This window comes from Rhinolophus hipposideros (genome assembly GCF_964194185.1).
Source record: "Rhinolophus hipposideros genome assembly, chromosome: 13".
In the NCBI taxonomy this organism is placed as follows: Eukaryota; Metazoa; Chordata; class Mammalia; order Chiroptera; family Rhinolophidae; genus Rhinolophus; species Rhinolophus hipposideros.
This window is the reverse complement of record NC_138059.1, coordinates 53,653,266-53,674,933: the sequence shown is the minus strand read 5'-3', so window position 1 is coordinate 53,674,933 and position 21,668 is coordinate 53,653,266. Positions and strand designations below refer to the sequence as shown.

The 21,668-nt window shown below is 36.0% G+C and overlaps 1 protein-coding gene across 4 annotated transcripts in view; it reads left to right on the top strand.

Moving 5' to 3' along the window:
* Positions 1 to 20,815, top strand: part of PLAG1 (PLAG1 zinc finger) — a 40,870-nt gene extending 20,055 nt beyond the window's left edge. The window contains exons 2-5 of one of the 4 annotated variants that reach the window (XM_081070562.1): positions 6,683 to 6,787; positions 14,230 to 14,328; positions 17,059 to 17,417; positions 17,939 to 20,815. In XM_081070562.1, coding sequence (XP_080926688.1) covers positions 17,176 to 17,417; positions 17,939 to 19,196 — 1,500 coding nt within the window. In that variant the 5' untranslated portion in view covers positions 6,683 to 6,787; positions 14,230 to 14,328; positions 17,059 to 17,175 and the 3' untranslated portion in view covers positions 19,197 to 20,815. The remainder of the gene's footprint in view (positions 1 to 6,682; positions 6,788 to 14,229; positions 14,329 to 17,058; positions 17,418 to 17,938) is intronic. The other 3 variants (XM_081070564.1, XM_081070563.1, XM_081070565.1) reach the window with 3 other exon arrangements.
* Positions 20,816 to 21,668: the final 853 nt, after the last annotated feature.

Here is a 21,668-nt window from a genome sequence, read left to right as displayed (position 1 = left end):
CAGCTGTTGTTGTTTTTGTTTGTTTATTTTTTTCTTTTCTTCCACCTCCCCCCAGACTCCAGTTCAAGCCGTTGTTTCTCAGTCTACTTGTGTAGGACACAGCTCACTGGCCCATGCTGGTATTACGAGACTTGCACTCCCCCTGGCTGAAGCAGTCGGTCGCCAGTCGTTGGTTGGCTGCACATAACAGCTCTCGCCGGCTGCCAGCCACTCACGCTGGCTGCTGGCCACTCATGGCAGCACATGGTAGCACACAGCAGCCCACGGCTGCTCACGCTGGCTGCCAGCCACTCACGCTGGCCACCGGCCACTCCTGGCAGCAATCAGCAGCCCGTGGCAGCCCACGGCAGCTCACAGCAGCCCACGGCAGCTCACAGCAGCTCACAGCAGCCCACGTCAACCTCTAGCTGCTCACAGCAGCCCAGCTCCAGGGAGAGCCATTGTTCACAATCTTAGCTGAAGAGGGCGTAGCTCCCTGGCCCATGTGGGAAGCGAACCAGTGACCACAGCATTAGGAGCACTGCGCTCCAACCACCTGAGCCACTGGGCCTACCCGGATCGGCTTTATTTTAGCTGTGATTTGGGATTATCTGTGACCATGACCACCATAAAATTTTGGATATACCCCATCTATATCACAGAGACAAGAGATCAGAAGTGTGCTACTTCACCACTTTTCATATAAATCTCACATTACATGTGACTGTGTAGTCTTCACATGGTGTAGTCCCAGTGTTTGTCCTTCAAAGATTCTGTTAGTGATGATTCTAAAAAAAAAGCCTGTACCAGGAAAAAAACAGCAAACCTTATTTATAAGTGCACATCAGACCATTTTGGAACTGCACTTATTTCTGAATGACACACAGAATATAATAGCTTTGCATTTTGAGCCCTCAGAACTATGCTAGAGATTTTACATACAGCACCTTGTTTATTCTAGCAGTAATGCAAGGTAAGTATTTATTCCCATCCTGCAGGCGCAAACTCTGAAGAGAAATTAAATTGTCCAAAGCTACGCTGATGGTAAGAGTCAGGCAGGAGTCAAACTCAGTTCTGATTCCCAAAAGACAGTCCCTTGCCTCTGTATCACTGTTCCCCAGTACTGCTCTAGACTTGGAAAGGATTTGTGTTTTGAGGTGCTCTCCTAGGCAGGGTTTTAAAGGAGCAGTGTAAAGACGATTGCCAGAACTGTACTGGTTAAGATTATGGAAAGACCTTTCTGTAACACATTACCAAAGTTGGGGTGGGGGGAGCAAACCAGGAATGTGTTCTGCAGTGGAAAAGGGGCCGCCCCAGATCCTGGCTGAGGCTTCAAGAAGGAGGACCCTGAATCTCACATAGACAGATCTAAACCCCTTTTTGTTAATTATCTGCCAGCGAACACTTCAAAGGCCTGAGTTTATGATGGGGAAGGTCAAATTTCTTTTTAAAAATGCAAAGCTAAATAAAAATTGAAAAGAGAATCACCACTTAATTCTGCTTTTCAGAAATCAACAAAGGCACACAAAGATTGGTTATTTTCTGAATAATCTAAACAGGGCTGGGGACGGGAGTGAGGGGAGCAAGTTATACAGGCACCTACAGGTGGGATAATTTGTAAATTATCAGAATTATTTTACATTTGTCAGCCCTCGGTAACATGACTCATACAAATTTCCTGCACCCATCTTCAGTCTCATAGATTCATTGTTTCTCTCCCTCTTGACTCCAAAAATAACAGATTACCTGAAGTTACCCAGATCCACCGTACAGCTTCTGACTCCCTTACCTGGAATTCCTGCCCATGCGTGGCTAACACTTACTCGTTCTTTTATCTTGGCTGGAGTGTTACTTTGTGTATTTTTTTTATTATTAATTAAATTTATTGGGGTGACAATTGTTAGTAAATTTACATAGATTTCAGGTGTACAATTCTGTATTACATCATCTATAAATCCCATTGTGTTTTCACCACCCAAAGTCAGTTCTCCTTCCATCACTTTGTGTATTTTTTAAAATTAATCCAAGGCAGGTCTATCAATTAGCATGATACAATTTCTTTTTAAGGCTGCCACTAATTAACATACTTGAAAGGACTATACACAGCCTGAACTGAAACACTTCAGTGGGTACTTCCTTTGGTATTTGATAAATGGGTCTTATCCCCGAACTATTTATTATTTGTAGCTCTCAGTTCCAGTGAGAGGGTATTCCTGGAGCCTTTAAATCATGTCGTATGATGTGCTAGTCTCTAAAGCAACAGGTGAATTGCACTGACTTCCTCCAAGGGCGACAGCTGAGAATGTGGCTCTAAAAACTGCCTGGAAAAAAAAAAGAAAAAAAACTGCCTGGACACGTATCCTTTCTAGTGACAGTTGAATGTGACTCTTATATTTAAGCCAATATTCCTCATCTTCTGCCCCCTCTTCGAATGGGAAGGAAAGATTTGTCATTTTGAGTCATTGCCCTTATAAAGGATTTTAGCTTATCAATTCACAGAAAGTGGTTTTCGGTTTTGTTTTGTTTTTTTTCCATGCAAACATCAGTAAATTCATATGAAGATTTCTCATCCTTATTAATTTTGTTTTTCTCAATATGAACTTTGCCTTTTTATAGCTTTGAGTTATAATTGATATTTAGTAAACCGCACACATTTAAAGTGTGCAATTTACCAAGTTGTGACATGTCTACATTCCTGAAACCATCACCATAGTCAACATAGTAAATATGTCCACCATTCCCAGAAGTTTGTTCATGTCCTTTTGTGAGTGTCCCTCCCCTTCCCCCAGATAACCACTGAGCTGCTTTCTATCACTGCAGATTAGTTTGCATTTCCTAGAATAAGTGAAATAATGTACATTTTTTGCTCGACTTCTTTCATTCAGGATAATTATTTATATCTCTTGGGTATATACATAGGTATGAAATGGCTCTGTCATGTGGTAGGCACATGCTTAACTTTTTAAGAAACTTTTCTAAAGTTACTGTACCATTTTTACTTTCTTGCAGTGATATATGGTTCCATTTGCTTCACATCTCCACCAGCTGGTGCATAGTCAGGTGGTCAGTCTTTTTAATTTTGAGTCATTCTAGTGGGTTCATTGTGGTATTAATTTGTATTTCCCTAAGGACCAATGATGTTAAGCATCTTTTCATGTGCTTATTTGCCATCTGTATATCTTGAGATTTCTATTTAAATATTTTGCCTATTTTTTAATTAGCTTTTCTTATTGTTGATTTTTGGAAGTTCTTTATATATATTCTGGCTACAAGTCCTGTATCAGATGCATGCTTTGCAAAGATTTTCTTCTAGTCTTCTAGTGACTTGTTTATTCATTCTCTTAACATTGTGTTTTGAAGAGCAGTTTTAAATTTTGATAAAATTCAATTTATCAGTCTGTTGTTTTATGGTCTGTACTTTCAGTGTTGTAGCCAAGGAATTTTTGACTAAATGTCACAAGGTTTTTTTCTGTTTTCTTCTAGTATTTTTACAGTTTTAGGGTTTACATTTGTATCTATGAATCCACTTAGAGTTAAGTTTGTATATGGTGTAAAGTATGGATTCAGGTTCTTTTTCTTTGTATATAGACAAAACTTTTCCAGCACCGTTTATTTAGAAAAAACGTACTTTTTGGTGAAATGATTTTTTTCTAATTATAAAAATAAAACACTTGTAAAATACAGAAGAGTATAAAGCCTATATCTTGCTATTTTTTTAAATTTATAACTTACCCAGGTACATTTAAGGGTACTGGGGGGCGGGGGAAGGTGAGTAGTTCTAAGTATGTACTTTACAAAATTAGAATCATGGTGTATTCTATGTCCTACTTTTTAAAAATTTAGCATTTTATCAGCGTTTTCCATGTGATTTAATTCATATTTGTTAAGCACATTATTTTTAATGGCTACATATTCTATCATATAGACATATCATACTTTACTCCTTTTATTAGACATTATCAACTTTTAGTATTTTAAATCTTTTACAAATTTATTTTCAATTACATATGACACACAATATTTGTTTCAGGTGTACAACATAGTGATTAGACATTTATATAACTTACAAAGTGATCACCCCTGTAAGTCTAGTACCCATCTGACACCATGCACAATTATTACAATATTATTGACTATATTCCCTATGAGTACTTTACATTCCTGTGACTATTTTTGTAAGTGGCAGGTACTTCTTAATACCTTTAAACACACTTAAATCTTTGTTTCTCCTTTCTTTTGGGGAGGGGGGCTTAAATTTTTAGAAATGAAATGAATTATCAGGTCAACATATACAAACATTTAAAAGGCTTTGATTACATATTTCCACACTGTGTTCCAGAAAAGTTTTAACAATTTATACCGCCACCAACAATAACTAAAAATTTTAATTCTTTACGGCAAGTTTTGTTTTTTGTGAAACTTTCAAGGATGCCCCTGAACACCCCTCGCTTGTTCTCCATGTGGCCTTCTAATCTTCCCTCCTGTCCCCAGGGCAAGTACCTTGCTCCTCCCTCATTCTTAATAGATACATGACCCTCCTATTTGGCACTGGCAGTTAAGCACACTCCTTGCCTCTTGGCCAAAAAACTTAACTAGGATGAATATATATCCCTCCTAGGTCAGTAAAGAAACCCCTTTTCTTATCTAAGACGAAAACCTCTCCCTTTTCTCTGGCTCCCATTTTGCCTTGTCTCCCAGAATGTTCCATTTCTTCCCTGCCTCTTTATCCTTAGCACATAAGGGTTCTCTTGTCTCTCCCACCCGGCATCCTGAGTTCCCCTTTAGCCACCACCCTACCTTTTTTCTCCTCTTTCAGTGCAAAACTCTTTGAAAGAAAGTATCCTCTTTCTGGAAGTCATTACCTTGTCACTCAACTGGCTGTCCTCGTTTAGGTTTCTCCCTCTCCCTCCTCCTCCATTCTCACTCCCACCCATCTCACTGCATGCCCTTTCTTGCTGAAGTTTGGTGTCTTTGTTCCTAAGGGGTGAACTCTATGCAAGAAAGAGTGTGGGGTGGTTTTTGCCACCTTTTCTTTCTCCTTGAAGCTCTGTTTCTGCCCCTCCCCCCCTTTCGGGTACCCAATTCCCTCTTACAGGGGGGTCCTTAGACTCCATCGTGAGTGAGCTAGTAAATTGATTTGAATCTGTCTGTTGAGTAAACTATACAACTATCTTTGTCCACTATCCTATCTTTTTTATTGATGTTGTCAGGCATGTAAGTGGCCTTTTTTCTAGGAAATGCTTGTGTTTGCTGGTTTGCAGCTTTGCTCTGGACTGCTCCAGCACCCACCTCTTGTGTCTCATTTGAACACTTCCTTCTCCCCTCCCCTCTTTGCTTCTCTCCCCCCTCCTCAAGTACTTATTCCTGGTACTTCTGACCTATTCTGTCCTTTATAGTTGCCCCACTTCTCATCATTAGTACATGAGTGTACAATATCCCGGGCACTAGGCTTCAATGCACTTTTCTCATTTGAGTCTTTACAATGTCAATAAATTACGCTACACTCCAGCCAGAGGGTCGTCTTAGAATCTATAATAATCCTCACTTCTAACCTATGAATTCTGATGACCAACTGGCATGCCCACACATACCACCTTTTTCCTCCCTTCCTTTATTGTATATTCTTCAAAGCAAAAATCCGTAGTATTCTTTTTCTTTTCTGAGCCTCCTGTGGTACTTGCTTATACCATATAACATTGTTTTTACTATTGATTTGTCACTCTAATCCTGCTTTATGGCACTTTTATATTATTTAACAGTCATATTGCTTAGCTTGACGTAAGATATCTATCCAGGAGCTGCAACTAGCTTGTGTGAGTATGCTCCTAGAGAACAGGGGCCATGTCTGTTTGCATCCCCAGTAATTCAGATTGAAGCTATATATAATAGGTGTTAATGATATTTATTACGTAATGTCAACTATCTTAGTAGAGTGGTAGCCCTGTATAATTGTTCATTGACTCTGGTCTAGGGAAAGGAAGTTGACGATTTCTGCATAGAACTCCTGGCATTCCTTTTCTCTCTTGGTTATTTCCCATAGAGGTAGGTCTTCACTACCTGCCCCAACAGAATGAAGCTGAGGAAAACTCAAAACATTGAGTACTTCAGAATACATTTTGGTTTTTCTTCATTGTTGAACATGGAATTGCCACCTGTGAATTCACTTTAAAATGAATAGTAATCTCATAAAAAAGACTGATTCAGGAGCCAACCACTTGCCCATCTCCTCATTCTGCCTCTACTTCAGGGCACCAGTGGTTTGCACCCTTCCCTATGAACAGAACAGACAGCCTGAGGTTCAGCTAGTGTTCAGAAGAGATACACACCTCGAAAGGTTTTTCTGAGAACTGTGTTACAGAGGAAATAGTGATGTGTTTAGAATATAAATGAAGAAAATAAGCAGCCATTTTGAGAAATGGCAATAAACTTGGATTAATATTTTACCAAATAAAAATATAAACAATTTAGATAATTGTGATTTGGGGAGAAATATAAATCTAGGGATATTGATTTGTTTAGTTTTTATTTTTCAATGTAATATAATTTTTTTGTTTCTAACAAGATTTGAGATAGATTTTCCAATAAATAAATAAAAATAAAGAATATGAATAAGTGATAATGAATAAACAATTTGGTTCATATGCCATTAACCAGATTGGGTCTGTCTTTTGGAATTTCAAACTAACTCTTCTTTTCTTTTTAGGTTGCCTCTTGGTGCTGCATTGGCTGTATTTGGCACCCAGAATGCTTCATTCTATCATGGTCTATTAATAAGGTTACCTTGCTAGAGTTTGGAGCAGGGCCTCAGGTAGGTGGCTTTTATCATTATATGGCATGGCTTTCAAAGTGATCAGTCATTCCATTTCTAAATAATGTAAGATAAAATATTAAAAGCTTTGAAAAGCATGCCACATAATAAGCATGCCACTTACTATTTTAAGGTCTCTCAGTATGTATTGTATTCAGTGGGATTTCACTAATAGTTATGGTCTAATGGGAGGATTGGAATACTGACAAGGAGCGGTCTTCCTTACTCTGCACAAAATGCATAGTTGCTATGAAAGCTTATTTATTCATGTCCCCAAATAGCCACAGATGAACTCTTAAGCTCTTCTTTCTCGGAATCCTGCTCAGAGTAATAGACTATCCCATGTTACCACTATATTTCTTTCTGTCTGCTGGGAAGGATCTGATTAACTGTGAGCAGGTGCGGAGGAAGGCTAACTCTGCTTGCCTGAATGGGGCAGATGCTAGAACAAGGAACTCAGTGGGACAACAGCAGTTTGCTAGCCCTTGTTGGAAAGAGGGCACACACAGGCAACTAGATTTTCTAACCTTGTACATGCAGCTCAGTGTCACAGAATCAAGGTGTAGTGAGTGATACTTGGAAATCAGGTATACATGGATTTCGCTCCAGGTAAGTGTCAGCAGGACCTCAAACACAGGATTGAGGGTTAAAGGCCAGGACCCTCAGCCCTAGGATGGGAAGGCTGGTAAAAACAAAGATGGCTGTGCCGAGTGCCAGAGGATGGGCTCAAACTCCACTGATGGCAGGCAGGGGCCCAACCCTGAGGAAAGGAGGATGTAGGCTGAGAGCCAGGCAGGTCCTCACAGTATCCAAGAACAGAGCTCTAATCAAATAAAAGGTACATAAATTAATCTGGCAGAAATTCGCTAATTACAGTATTCTGTGGAGTTTAAGCATTAAGGTTAGCGTAAAACGAGTCATTTATATTATAAATAGTTTTAAAATAAATGAAATGATGTTAATTTTATTTTCAGTGTTACAGGTTATAGATTTTTTTTCTTTTTCTACTTCATTGTAGTTTTTAAACTTGTTTTTAACAAAGCTGTTTTTCTTTGACAGCTAAGAAAATTTTTTCATTTTTTACTTAGCCAACTACATTTACTGATATTTACTACATTTACTACATTTTCTGATATTTTCAACGTCCTCCTCACATTTTAATTCACATGATGAACATCCTCTTTAAAGATTTTGAATTTTACTTTGTTCCTTTTTCCTTCCCATAAAACTTCATTCGCTGTTTCCAAACAGTAAATCATAATCAGTACAGTTGACATGCCCTTAAGGAGCTACGGAATTTAACGTTTGAAAGCAGAAATGTTCTAAAAATCCAGGCCAACTGAATGCTGCCCAGGTGTGTCTCCCTGCCAGTCAGGATGCCTGCAGGCCTCTGAGTAGCATGTGCCCAAGTCTCCCTAGCTTTCGACACCTACTGTCAGAATCATGACAGGCTCCCAGGTGGTTGTGCAGCTCCCCCGAGTTTCCACCCCTCCATCAAAACAAACTAACAATTTCATTTTATGGGGTTTGTTTTCTGAGCTTTCTTTAAATCGATTTGAGATTCCAGGAACCCAAAAACATGTTTAACTGCTTGTTTTGAGTCCTGAAATTCTTTAAGGGGACTATAGTTATATTCGTCAGATATTTATCAACTGTGTACTCCATGACAAGGCCCTGACCAGGTTCGGGGGATATAAGGATGAATAATAGTCTCCCCATAGATAAATTTATGGTCCTGGAGGAAAAGCGGAATTTCCAGAAGAGCTTTACAGTCCATATTTTAGGAGATAAAGTTCCGAAGTTCATCTCACTCAAGTAAAATCAATCAAATCTCTTCTGATTGTGACAGCCGGAGAAGTGCATAGATCCTCTAGACAATTTTGCCTAGAACTGGTCCTATTTACCTCAGTTATGTAGGAATAAATAGAAATGGTAGTTTCCACAAGCGGTTTATCCTGAACAGCGACATCGACATAGGAAGCAGAGTCATGGCACTTACAGAGCCTTACCTGGATGTGGGTTCTGTTTTCTTTTTTGGGGGTGGGGGGTGGGATTCTGTTTTCATTAGATTGTTGAGTGCTACTCAAGATTTTGCACACACAGTTAACAACATTTATACCTTGTTTTACACCATAGCACAAGCCTATATTTAAAGTGCACTTTACTTTGAGATTGCTTAAAGCTAATTCTATGCATGAGCTTTTATAATTAAGGAAAACCTGTCCTCATCACTTTTGTTATAATGTGTATTATTTCTGCCTTTCCATTTGAACTTATAGACAGATTCAGTCTGAGTGCTTGGAGAGTTCAAACATGAAACCTGGATTATGCTGTATTTGTAATTTTAATAGCAGTAGACAGTTAACCATAAATGAATGGAGGCATGTCCTCCAAATGTTTGGGGTCCTTCAGTGTGAACATGTTTATGGATGGTGTCAAGCATTTTTATTGTAGCCCCAGGAATTTAAGAGTTAGTGGTAATAAAAATAAAAATAACTCATTACAATTTGGGAACTATGCAGTTTTCAGATTGAGTTGACCTGTGAGCTACCTACTTTATAATCCTAGCCAGAGCACTACTATTTTGGAAATACTTTATAACAAAAAAAAAACAGACAAAACCAGGAAAACCTCTAAAAATGATTAAATTTTTGATTAAGCAGTCTTACTTTATATTCAGATATAATTACGATTCTTTTCTCTCTTAGGCATCATTGCTTCCCTTTTGCACAATTCCTCTATTGTTTCCTGTTTGCTAATACTTACTAATTGCCGTATGTGAAGAAAATGAAAATATCCCCAGCTCATCTGTATTTTTCAGTGTTTTTATTTTGATAAAAATCTACAACCATAGGGGGAAAAGTCCCCCACATAGTAGTTAAAATGAAATGCTAATTTCTAAGCCGTGGATCATTAAAAGAGGGTTTTTAAAGGAGAAAAAAAACTTTTTAAGTGAACATGATGTTATTGCTCCATAAAATAACCAAGGAAAATATTTCTGAATTGGAAGATAAAATTTATTTGAATATTCCATCATCATCAGATTATCTGTTCATTGTCTCTGGGTACTCTAGAAAACAAAATAAACAGATGGCCCAAAACAGAACATTGTAATTGTACAGACAAGAGAATTGACATTGGATTTTGTTGGTTCCACTTTGAAATTTATTGACTCTTTTCTACTGGTTCTTAAAAGTAAATAGTTCTGCTATTTCCCTTCATTTCTCTGTTTGCTTTTATGTCAAATATATGGCTATCTAAGGATAGGAAGGCTAAATTTTAATGATAAATTTCAAAAGGGTTGTCCTAGAACTGCATTTTAATGAATTGCTCAAAAGTTATAAATATCCAATACAGTAATTCAAAGAAAGCATCCTTGTATATGATTAATTTTAGTTAACTATGACATCAACTGTAGGAAAATAAGTACTGTAATTTTTGATACTCTGAGTATAAGAAACATTATTTATACATTATTTGGGCATCTACTTACAAGTTAGGCAGGTCAGGTGCAGACTCAGCTCTTTGCCATGTCTCCTGCTTTGCAGTAGGCACTCCTGCTCCTGTCTCTTCTCTGCATCAGCAGCCCCGCCTTAACTATAACCATCTAACCATCCTTCATGTTTCATGTCAGGCATGAATGCAGAAACCAGGCATGTTTCACTTTAGAAATTTTTATTAGGAATGGGAACGAATTGATATTATCTCCTCCTACTAATTGAGTCCTTAGCAGTAAGATCAATCAGAGAAGGCTTGTTTTGTGAAACAAAACAAGTAGTTTAGACAGCATTCATTACAATTGCTATTGTTTTAACCTAAGACTTTACAAATAGCTGCTAAGTTTCAAAAATACCTTTGTAGAGGCTTATTTAGTTTGTTGAACCAAGTTGTATTCATACTGTATTTTTTTTCCACTTGAACATAGAAGTGTATATTCTGTCCTATGTCTACTATGGTAATTGAGCCATTCTATAATTCATTTTGTTGCTGGAAAGCACTTGCCCCGCTTTAATTATTTACATTCATGCAACAAAAAGTTTACCTTTATTGGAAACAGCAGTGAATAAAACTGATACAGCTCCTGCCCCAAAGCTGCCTACCGTCTATTTTTTATTCTGTCTTAGATTTTATAGTTGCAAGATATTTTTTTCCTTTCATTATTCTTTAATAAGTGATTTTACAGTTCTACAGAAATTGAATGCTTTAAAAATTTCCGCATTATCATGCAGGATCAAAAAAAGTGTTCCAAGTATGCTGTTGCCCTTACTTCAAAATTGGCTGTATTCAATTACGTTATCTTGTTAACAATTTCTTTCACATTATTCAAAGCTCTATTGTATTTTATACACATAAAGTTTTAACTACTGGTAAGTTTCCTTTTGTAGCCTACCTTCTTACTCTATATGAAAAACATGTTTCAAGCAAATGTTGACGTTTTCTGAATTGTTTGCTAATGATGTTTTATGATTAGCATAAAGGAGAATAAAGCTTTGATTATGTATGACATTTGCCCTTAATTAGCAAAGTATGTGTTTGACTTTTAACTTAAATATGAAAGAATTATTGATGCAGGTAAGTGTTGTAAAAATTCACAGCTGTTAGAGAAATGACTATCAGAACTGTAGCATTTTAAGTATAGAAACAGTTTTAATACAGGTCTGTTCCTTAGCCGGCATCTCATAGGAATTCGTTTTAGTAGACCCTTGATGTCTGATACATTTTTGCTTGTTATTTTTCTGTGTGAGTCACTTTTTAGAATGTAAAACATAGGAAGAAGATAAACCTGTGTGTTTTCACACCCACGCAAAAAAATAGCTCCTTCAATTATTATTTTTACATATGCAAAGTTGCCCTAGGAAAAATGTTGTAGTACCAGCAAAAACTAGAAGGGTGTTCCAAGTCCTGTTTCATCTTAGGACAATTTGAAATGAGTATATGTGCATTTTCTATCTTGTTTCACAATTCTTCAAATCAAGGCAAAGAAGAACTTTAATCATTTGAAAACCAATCTTTGATACCTGAAAAAGAAACACAGGAGTACAAATTTTGTTGCAGACTTTTCAGAATAGTAGTCCAATGCCTTTTAAAAGTTTTGTTAATCCTCTAAAAGAGAATACACAAATAATTGTAGTTGACATTTATTTAGGATTATATAAATGCAACCTTTATTTTTTATGTTTATTATATCAAGCCAAATAACTCTAACTAGCTCCTGGTTTCCTTTGTTTTGGGAATTAAGTAGCAGTCCCTTGAAATTATTTGGCCACTCAAAAGAATTCAAAATAGGTCAAATTTAGGAAAATTAACCGTGATTTTGGAATTTTGTGATAAAATGAATGAAAATGATGGCTTTATTTATGATTTTATTTCAGACTGTAAAATATATAACAAGGGTAATTTGTAGACTATTGTAATATTTTAAATATTACATGATTCTAAATTATATCAAAATAGTTCTCTAAAAGATTTTTATAAATGCCAATAACAGTAAACATAAATAAAATTTGTGTGAATGTATTTGAAATGGAATAAAATATATATTGGTCAGAAAAAGAAGAAAAAATATAAAAATTTGTTGTTCACTAGTCAGCTTTGGTTTTAAATTTTTTTTCCCTACCCAAATCATTATCCATCAGACAGATATACTAGTTATTATTTTAACTGTTATTTATTTAAAATTTACATTGTAAACTATATTAAAAGTAGCTTTTTAAATCTTAAGTTTGTTTCCTTTGGGTGGTCCTATTGACAGCTTTGATAGAGGAATTATACACTACCCCCATTCTTGTTTTTTAAGTGTAATGAGAGGATTTATCTGCTTGCAAATTGATTTGCCAACCTGCCCTTCTAGAATGTAGTAGAATAGGAGTGAAATAGGAGTTTTAGGGCATAAGCCCCTTTTTGATCACATATGCTTGACCACATGTATACTGTCAAGATGTTCGGCTTCTCTGGGCCTTTCGCCTTAAAATGGCAATGATGATAAATGCCTCCGCCTCTCAGGTCTGTTGAATTCCAGGGAGGTAATAGAAATGGAAACACTCTACACTTGTAAGGTATTTATATTATTAAAATAACAGAATACACAAAATAGACTTATATTCTTAACTACCCTACCAAAAACTCAGTATGTGCCCTGGGCAAGTAAGTATTTACAAGGTTAATTTTATTATTTTGCAATTTTGATGTGCAGAATTCAGCTCTTACATTTATGCATGTCCTGTGCTTTACAAAAGAATGGAGCTTTTGCTTTAACTTTTTAAATATCTTTTATTAGTCTAAATTTTAATTTTTCTTGTCTTTTAAACTGAGAATAATGCTGCTTTCAAATATACCCTTAGTATTTTTATAATGATGCTTGAATGTCCTCTATTAAATATTTTATTTACACGTCATCAAATTCTTAAAATATATGAAAATTTGATTTCAGGGGAATGTAATTAGATTTGTGTTTAGACCATTCAGTAAAATTATTTTCATTTAATCTGTCATTGGTGAATCCCTTTCTTATTGTATTTTAACTATTTGATTTATATTATCCCTCTCAGGTTCTTATAATCATGATTGTGAATGTTCATCTTGGAAATACTTAGAGTTTACTAAGCTTTCTGTGCCCTGTTCTCTCTGTAATAAATAATTCTACTTTTTTTCTGCCTTTTGGCCATTATACTTTTCACATTTACTTGTACAATCAAGAATTATTGAGTTTTCTGTAAATGTTCTTAAGTGTACTGAAGATCATGCTACTAATAGGCATTTTTAAGATATTTTAAGATTTTTTTCAACAATTACTTCTTAAAACCAAATGATGCTTTCTGTTTGACATCCCCGTCTGTAGCAAATCTGTATTTAACTTCCCTCGCATGCTTTTGAAATCTAAAGAGCACAGCTTTATTGCTACATTTCAGCAGTTCTTACAGCATTCTGAGAGACAAATTGGCAGATATTGTAGGTAACAAGCCCAAGTTGCACAAGCGTGTACAGTGTGGGCATGCAAGGTACTGTCATCAGGAGGCTGCTGTTCTTTGGTGACGTTCCACATGCTCTCTCCAAGAGAACTGAGTTTGTCTCTTCCATAATATTATTAAGCTTAATGAAATTTTGATCCATTTGTTTTACAAATAGCAACCCTTATATCCATTTCTCTCAGTAGACAAGTTAGATTTTAAAAGTAAAATTGGGAAAGAAGTGGGGAGCCATTCAGCATCACAAAATGCCGTTTATATAGGTAATACTTTTTTTTTTCTGCATTTATTTGGTCATGTAAATGTGCTTAGAACTAATAAAAATTTGCAATTGGTGGAAATTAATGCATGACTCGTCAGCAGAGTATGGAATGTAAGCATGTGCCATGAAATTGCAATTCTTTTACCCTTTATTTTCCATGATTTACATACTGGTTCCATTTAGAGTGTAGTCCATTCTTATTTTTTGTTTCATAGATTGGCCAAAATGGGAAGGACTGGATTCCGCTCTCTTCCACGAAGAGTCAATGGTACTGGCTAAGATCAAGGTCTGAGGCTTTTTCCATCTGTCGTCAGGTAAGCATTAAACAAAAATCATTACAGTTCTGTGCATGTTTCTTTAAAGTATTTGATTGATATGCATATTATGATTGTGGACTTTTATTCAATGTTGAGCTCACAACCTTATATTTATCCTATAGTTTTAAATGCACCTATAACTAATTTGAGTTTTGTAATATGTTGAGATAAAAAGATATTATTAGCCATGAAAAAATTTCAGCTGGTCTTAGAAAAGTGTAATATTTGAAATCTGCAATTTTTCATTGCTCAGTATGTACATCCAAAGATAACAGAGTTCATTTGTTACTTTATATTGAGTATCATCGATTTTTATATATTCAAATGTTAGTATATTGTTTCATGGTGTATTTTTAATAAATTTTTTCAATAATTTAGCAGTCATCTTTTTTCTTAACTGGAATTCTCTGCCCATTATGGTTGGATCTCATTAACACAATAATGACAAATATGACCAGTGTTTGAAATATTTTCAGATATTAGTTATATACAGCGATTTAGATTCTTTGAATTCTGTGTTGATTTTACAGTTGAAAAATGTATAAGCTTGTTTCCTATAATGTTCTAAATAGGTGCATAAAAGCATTGTGTTAGGAAATCAAATAGTCAGAATTGCTCTTTTTCCTACCTTGGCAGAGTGCTTTATACCAATTTACTGTGTCATTGCTGGTTACAGCGGAATAGCTGTTAATATATTTCGGAGAGAAGCAGAGAAGCTGTCTTTTGAATGAGACCACAACAGGAAAAGAACAAGTTCTTGAGATTCAAAACCTGATCTGGAGCCAGAGGGAACATACTAGTTTAGCATTAGTAATATCAGGTGCATTAATTGTGTTAATGTCACTTTTAAACTGCAGAGGACACTCAGACAATATGAACAGCATGAAGGAAGGCCTTGCCTGTGTCTGCCTACCGATGAAGAAAGAATACCTGAACCAAACACTGATTAACTTACCTATCTGCTTTACATTTTAATCAAATGAGTGAATAATTGCTCTATTTTGCCTTTTTGGTGACAACCTCTACACTAAAATGCAATAGGATGTATTGTAATATACACTTAATTTTACAAAAATGAAGGCTAACTTTAGAGTCCCTGCAAAAGTATAACTGGAATCTGCGAGAAAGTCAGTATCATACCTCTCGCTGTGAAGGCAAATCTGTCTCATGCCAAAAGACAAGTAGTGTAAAAAAATTGTTTTGTTTTTTTTTAATGAATATATAATAGGATGAAAAATTCAACTAATTTGTAGTTAATAACAGTCATTTAGCCATATTCAGTTTTCAGTTTAAAAATCAGATCTTTTTAAAAGAGGTTGTAGGTATTATCATTTCTATGTCTCTTAAAAGTACATTGCTAGTACTAGCTAGCCTTCATGAACCTTGAGGAAAAGTTTAACTCATATCAATTGAATCTTTGGGGAGTTGGTTTCTTACTCTGAGAAATACAATTGATAATATTTACTATCTCTTGTCCACAAAAGTTTCAAAGGTTTCAAGCAGTTTAAATTTTTTTGTTTAAGTAGCCATACTCCTTGCCATACAATGTTGTCATTTCATTCTTTCTCAAAGCACCAATAATGAATTGAAATTCTGACACAGGTTTTTATAACCTGAACACCTTATAACGTTATGTATCCTTGCCCAGGTATTGCTCTCTAAGCCAAAAGTCCCACTAATGCTGCACACAGGGTACAGGTATGTCAAAGACTGACCCCTCCGCTTTTGGAGAGGCCTGATGACTGTCTCGTCCACTAACCTCAATCTGCCCAATGCACAGAATCCTTTTCTATGACGTGAAAAATGGGGAAGAAAATGACTTCAACCAAATCCTTCTTCCCTCCAAATGACAAGAAGCCATGATCCTCACCTAATATAACATCAAAAGGTTTTACCATTTCAAGAATGCATATTTGTTACGAAGATAAGTCATTTATACTCTTGACTCAGAAATTCCTCTGCGTGTGATGACACTGGTATAAAGAGTAAATTTTCACTTTGGGTGACGCATTCAACTCTTTCAGGCCTCTGGTGTCTGTGCATTAAGTATGTCTGCCATAAACTAAATGGTTCACAAGGTGCCTAAAAGAGTTTTCAGTTGCTTATTTATGTTTTACTTTTTTATACTACAGAGTGTGACTAGAGCCAACTTGCATAAATTAAAATGATTTTTAATTTTTAGACATTAAAATATTTGCGGAAACATTTTTATGTTCTTAGATTTATGTTCTCTAGTCCCTTGTAAAAAATTGAAGCTTAATAATGCCACTTTTAGTGTCATGTTTTTTTTTCTGTTTTTTTCATAGTTCACAGTTCTTTTTATTCTGTGATAGCATTAAAGTCACAAACAGGACACTAAAAACAAAGAAAAACTATAAACACCACCGATGAAGGGACCTAATAGAACCATGTCTCATTGGAAAAATATTTACGTGCCTTGTAGATTAGTATCATGTTTTGGTGCTTCCTGAGAGCTTCCGAAATTGCTACTGCTTTCCCTAAGTACAACATCTGTCAGGTAGAATTTCAAGGGATGTGTGAACTGTTCATTCTGAGCAATGCATTAATGTGTATTTTGACAAATATAAAGAAACCTACAGATATTACATTAGACCAGCTGAATCCGTTTTATGGTTTCTTTTTTAATTCAAAAGCATCACATAGCAAATAAAATTTTTAAAAATTAAATTTAGTTACAAACTAGTTGTTTCTTATTTTTTTTTCCAGTCCCTTTTTGCTTTCTTTTACGACCACATGAAACTTGAGAAGCCACCTAAAGCTAAATCATTTAGTGGAGTTGGGCAGTTCCCAAGTGTCCAACAAGAAGGCCTGATTTAGGCTGCGATGGCCACTGTCATTCCTGGTGATTTGTCAGAAGTAAGAGATACCCAGAAAGTCCCTTCAGGGAAACGTAAGCGTGGTGAAACCAAACCAAGAAAAAACTTTCCTTGCCAACTGTGTGACAAGGCCTTTAACAGTGTTGAGAAATTAAAGGTTCACTCCTACTCTCACACAGGAGAGAGGCCCTACAAGTGCATACAACAAGACTGCACCAAGGCCTTTGTTTCTAAGTACAAATTACAAAGGTATTAAACTCTATTTGTCTTTCAGATTATATTTTCTATAATGTTGGCCATGTGAAGCCATTGTAAACGTATATATTTGTATACACATTTTTTAGCTGATTTGCAGAGAAGAAATGTTAAGTAGATTAGACATTGGCTAGTTTTAGTATACTAAATCACATACTTTTATGTGTTAGTGTCTTTAGATTTTTTTAATGAAATGCTTAATGAAAGTAGAATTTCCGTTTGTACAAAGAAATTACAAGGAAAGGTATGGACGTTTACGTGAGTATATTCAGTCTTGCTCATTTGCTTTTGTAATAATAGCTAAAAACCAGACAGTGAAAACTAAAGTGGCAACGTAAATGGCTCAAGTTCTTCAGTATTTAGGTATATTAACTATCCTTGTAGTATATATTAAGTTTAAAACTGTTCATTATTAGGAAAATTCTGTTTTAGCATAGTAGTTTAGCTTCCATTTGAAAAGTGAATACATACCATTTTTGTCACGATACTTACAGAGTATATATCTGTGTTTAAAGGCACATGGCTACTCATTCTCCTGAGAAAACCCACAAGTGTAATTATTGTGAGAAAATGTTTCACCGAAAAGATCACCTGAAGAATCACCTACATACACATGACCCTAACAAAGAGACATTTAAGTGTGAAGAATGTGGCAAGAACTATAATACCAAGCTTGGGTTCAAACGTCACTTGGCCTTGCATGCTGCAACAAGTGGTGACCTCACTTGCAAGGTCTGTTTGCAGACTTTCGAAAGCACAGGAGTGCTGCTGGAGCACCTTAAATCTCATGCAGGCAAGTCGTCTGGCGGGATTAAAGAAAAAAAGCACCAGTGCGAGCATTGTGATCGCCGGTTCTATACCCGGAAAGATGTCCGGAGACATATGGTGGTGCACACTGGAAGAAAGGACTTCCTCTGTCAGTATTGTGCACAGAGATTTGGGCGAAAGGATCACCTGACTCGACATATGAAGAAGAGTCACAATCAAGAACTTCTGAAGGTCAAAACAGAACCAGTGGATTTTCTGGATCCATTTACCTGTAATGTCTCTGTGCCTATAAAAGATGAGCTCCTTCCAGTGATGTCCTTACCTTCCAGTGAACTGTTATCAAAGCCATTCACAAACACTTTGCAGTTAAACCTCTATAACACTCCATTTCAGTCCATGCAGAGCTCGGGGTCTGCCCACCAAATGATCACAACTTTACCTTTGGGAATGACGTGCCCAATAGATATGGATGCCGTTCATCCTTCTCACCACCTTTCTTTCAAATACCCATTCAGTTCTACCTCATATGCAATTTCTATTCCTGAAAAAGAACAGCCATTGAAGGGGGAAATTGAGAGCTATCTGATGGAGCTACAAGGTGGCGTGCCCTCTTCATCCCAGGATTCTCAAGCATCATCATCTAAACTAGGGTTGGATCCTCAGATTGGGTCCCTTGATGATGGTGCAGGGGACCTCTCCCTGTCAAAAAGCTCTATTTCTATCAGTGACCCCATAAACACCCCAGCATTGGATTTTTCTCAGTTGTTTAATTTCATACCATTAAATGGTCCTCCCTATAATCCTATATCAGTGGGGAGCCTTGGAATGAGCTATTCCCAAGAAGAAGCACATTCTTCTGTGTCTCAGCTCCCCCCACAGACACAGGATCTGCCCGATCCTGCAAACACTCTAGGCCTGGGGTCTCTTCACTCACTGTCGGCAGCTTTCACAAGTAGTTTAAGCACAAGCACCACCCTGCCACGTTTCCATCAGGCTTTTCAGTAGGATTCCAAGATGTGGGTGTATTACAAAAATGTACGTGTAGACCTGCCTTAGATGACCGTTTTTATTTTAGTGCCTACTTTAAGACAGTATAAAGTGTCTGCTTTTGTATAGTACCAATTTTCATTAAGCCAGTATAAAATAGGAGCTAGCTTCGGAACCATTTGTGTTCAGTTATGTTTACCTGGGTATTTTGTCCTGATTCACTGCCAATTGTCATACTTTGAGATTATTTTTCATATAGGAAAGCCATTATTAGTAAAGTCTTACAAATCCCACATTCAAATTACTTTTTGATCTTAGAATTTTCATTTTTGTCAATAACAATGGCTCTACCTTTTGACATTTGGCTCATTAAAAAAATTTTGCAGTAGAATGCATATGAATAACCCAAGAGTTTTTCAATTTTTATTAGCCTCCAAATGGATTTATAGTCACATGAATTAAAAATCTAGTTTGAGGAGGTAAAATGTTTCTTAAGATATATCATAATTTCAGGTCAGTATGTTTTGAAGACTTGCTATTGTCTGGCTCAAATAGTTGCTGTCTTTACTGTGCACATATAAGGAAAACAAAACCTAAACACAAAGCACCAGTATTTATTGCAAAAAGAGACTCCTAGTGAGGTGACACGGCATTCCATGTTACTTAATAGTTGGCTTCAAATTAATACACAGGATATTTTGCCACGTTTCAAACTTTTTAACTTGCTCTCTTTCCATTTAATAATATGAATCTGTATGGCATCGGAGTCTTCAGAGTCAGTATATAGATAGATCTCTTTAATCTTTTCTACCTTTGAAGGCCAAAGGGTGGGTCAAGTGCAGCCAGTAATTTTATTTTCATTGTTCATAGTTTGTCCAGAATCTAGAGCCATTACAGAACATAGATGTCAGGTGATTTATCCCAGAATGGACTGTCTCAGCTTACATGGTGTGATAGACATTCTAAGCAGGAAGATAGATATGAAGCACACAGTTAAACTTGGGAACTTACGTAGGGGTCATGCTCCCTGTTGGCAGGGTTGAAAACTTGACTCTTCAGGAATAAAGTAAATGCATATCGCTTATATCAGTTGTAGCTGAATTTGGTACAGTTTTCTTTTCCATAAGAGCTAAAAGCAGAAAACAAAACAGTGCTACCCGTGGTATCTTTCTTATTCAGTGTTAATTCATCTCTTCTTGCTATTTTCAGATGGAGAATTTAAACTGAAATGCATTAGAAAACTGAGGAATGACCACAAAGTTTTAAGTGGCTAAAAATATATACAGTAAAACCCCACTTTTACACATCTCTGGGAAATGCAGGGAATATTGCAAATAAGTTTAATTTATAGGGGGGGAGAAAAGTAAAGTACAGCAAGCATTATCTTAGCTAATGTGAAAAATAATCAAGACTATTGTGTTCATTAAACAAAATAGTTACTATGGGCTTTCCTCTTGTTAGATAACTACCATAATCTTCTGAAAGTTCACATTGTTACATTTTTCTAATCAGTTGGGACATCTACCTAAGAAACATATGTATTAAGCACTTGTTATTAACACCTTGTTTTGGGACCCTGTCTGTTGGGACAGGTGAGGGGGTGGGGGGAAGGTTTATAAAAGAGTATATATCTCTTTAAAGAAAAAAAAAGAAAAATATTTCTGAGCACTCAGACCAATATGGAAGCTTCTTTTCCCATTTATAAGGCCAATTATCACTGCAGATTACAATGTTTACCACAAATTTCTGAAAATGAGTGCAGATTACTGAATATAATGCATTATTTAAAATATTTGGGAGTAGTATAATTTGTGGAGGAATGTAAATTGTAATAATGTAAATGGGGGTTTGACTATATATATTAGACACAAACACACACACACACATCGCACTTCACAGAATCAAAGTTGCTCTCTTAAGGAACTTTGGCTCCTGATATTTTATCATGCTCCTATTTTTTTTTTTTAAATCCTAGGAGCAGTAGTTTTTATACTTTGTATTTAAATTTTATTAAAAATGACATTTTATTAAAAAAATGTGTTCCAAAGGCATTAAAATTATATATGTTAATAAGGAAATACATTTAAAAGATTTTCAAGCGGCTCCTAAACTTTTGATTAGGAGACTATTTGCTCTGAAAGTAGGCTATTAGCTCTGCTTTGTTACTGCTTCCTTTAGTTTCTATGAAACAGATTGCTTACCTAAATCATTAGTTGAATGAGTACTGTTCAATATTGCTTTAATCACCATTTTTAAAAATGGGAAAATTTGGTGACAGAGCACAAATAAATAGAAAACCTATTTTTAAATAGAAATCACAAATACAAGTGTGGAAGCACTACTTTATTTTATCTAAAATTTGTTTAAGGAGAAGTCAAATTTAATGAACTGAGACGTTGGCATTAGTAGGCTGTATTTCACTGCTAATAAAAAAAGGGGGGAATACCAGGATTTACTCAATAAAGTATTTTGAAAAAGGGGAAAGGCGCC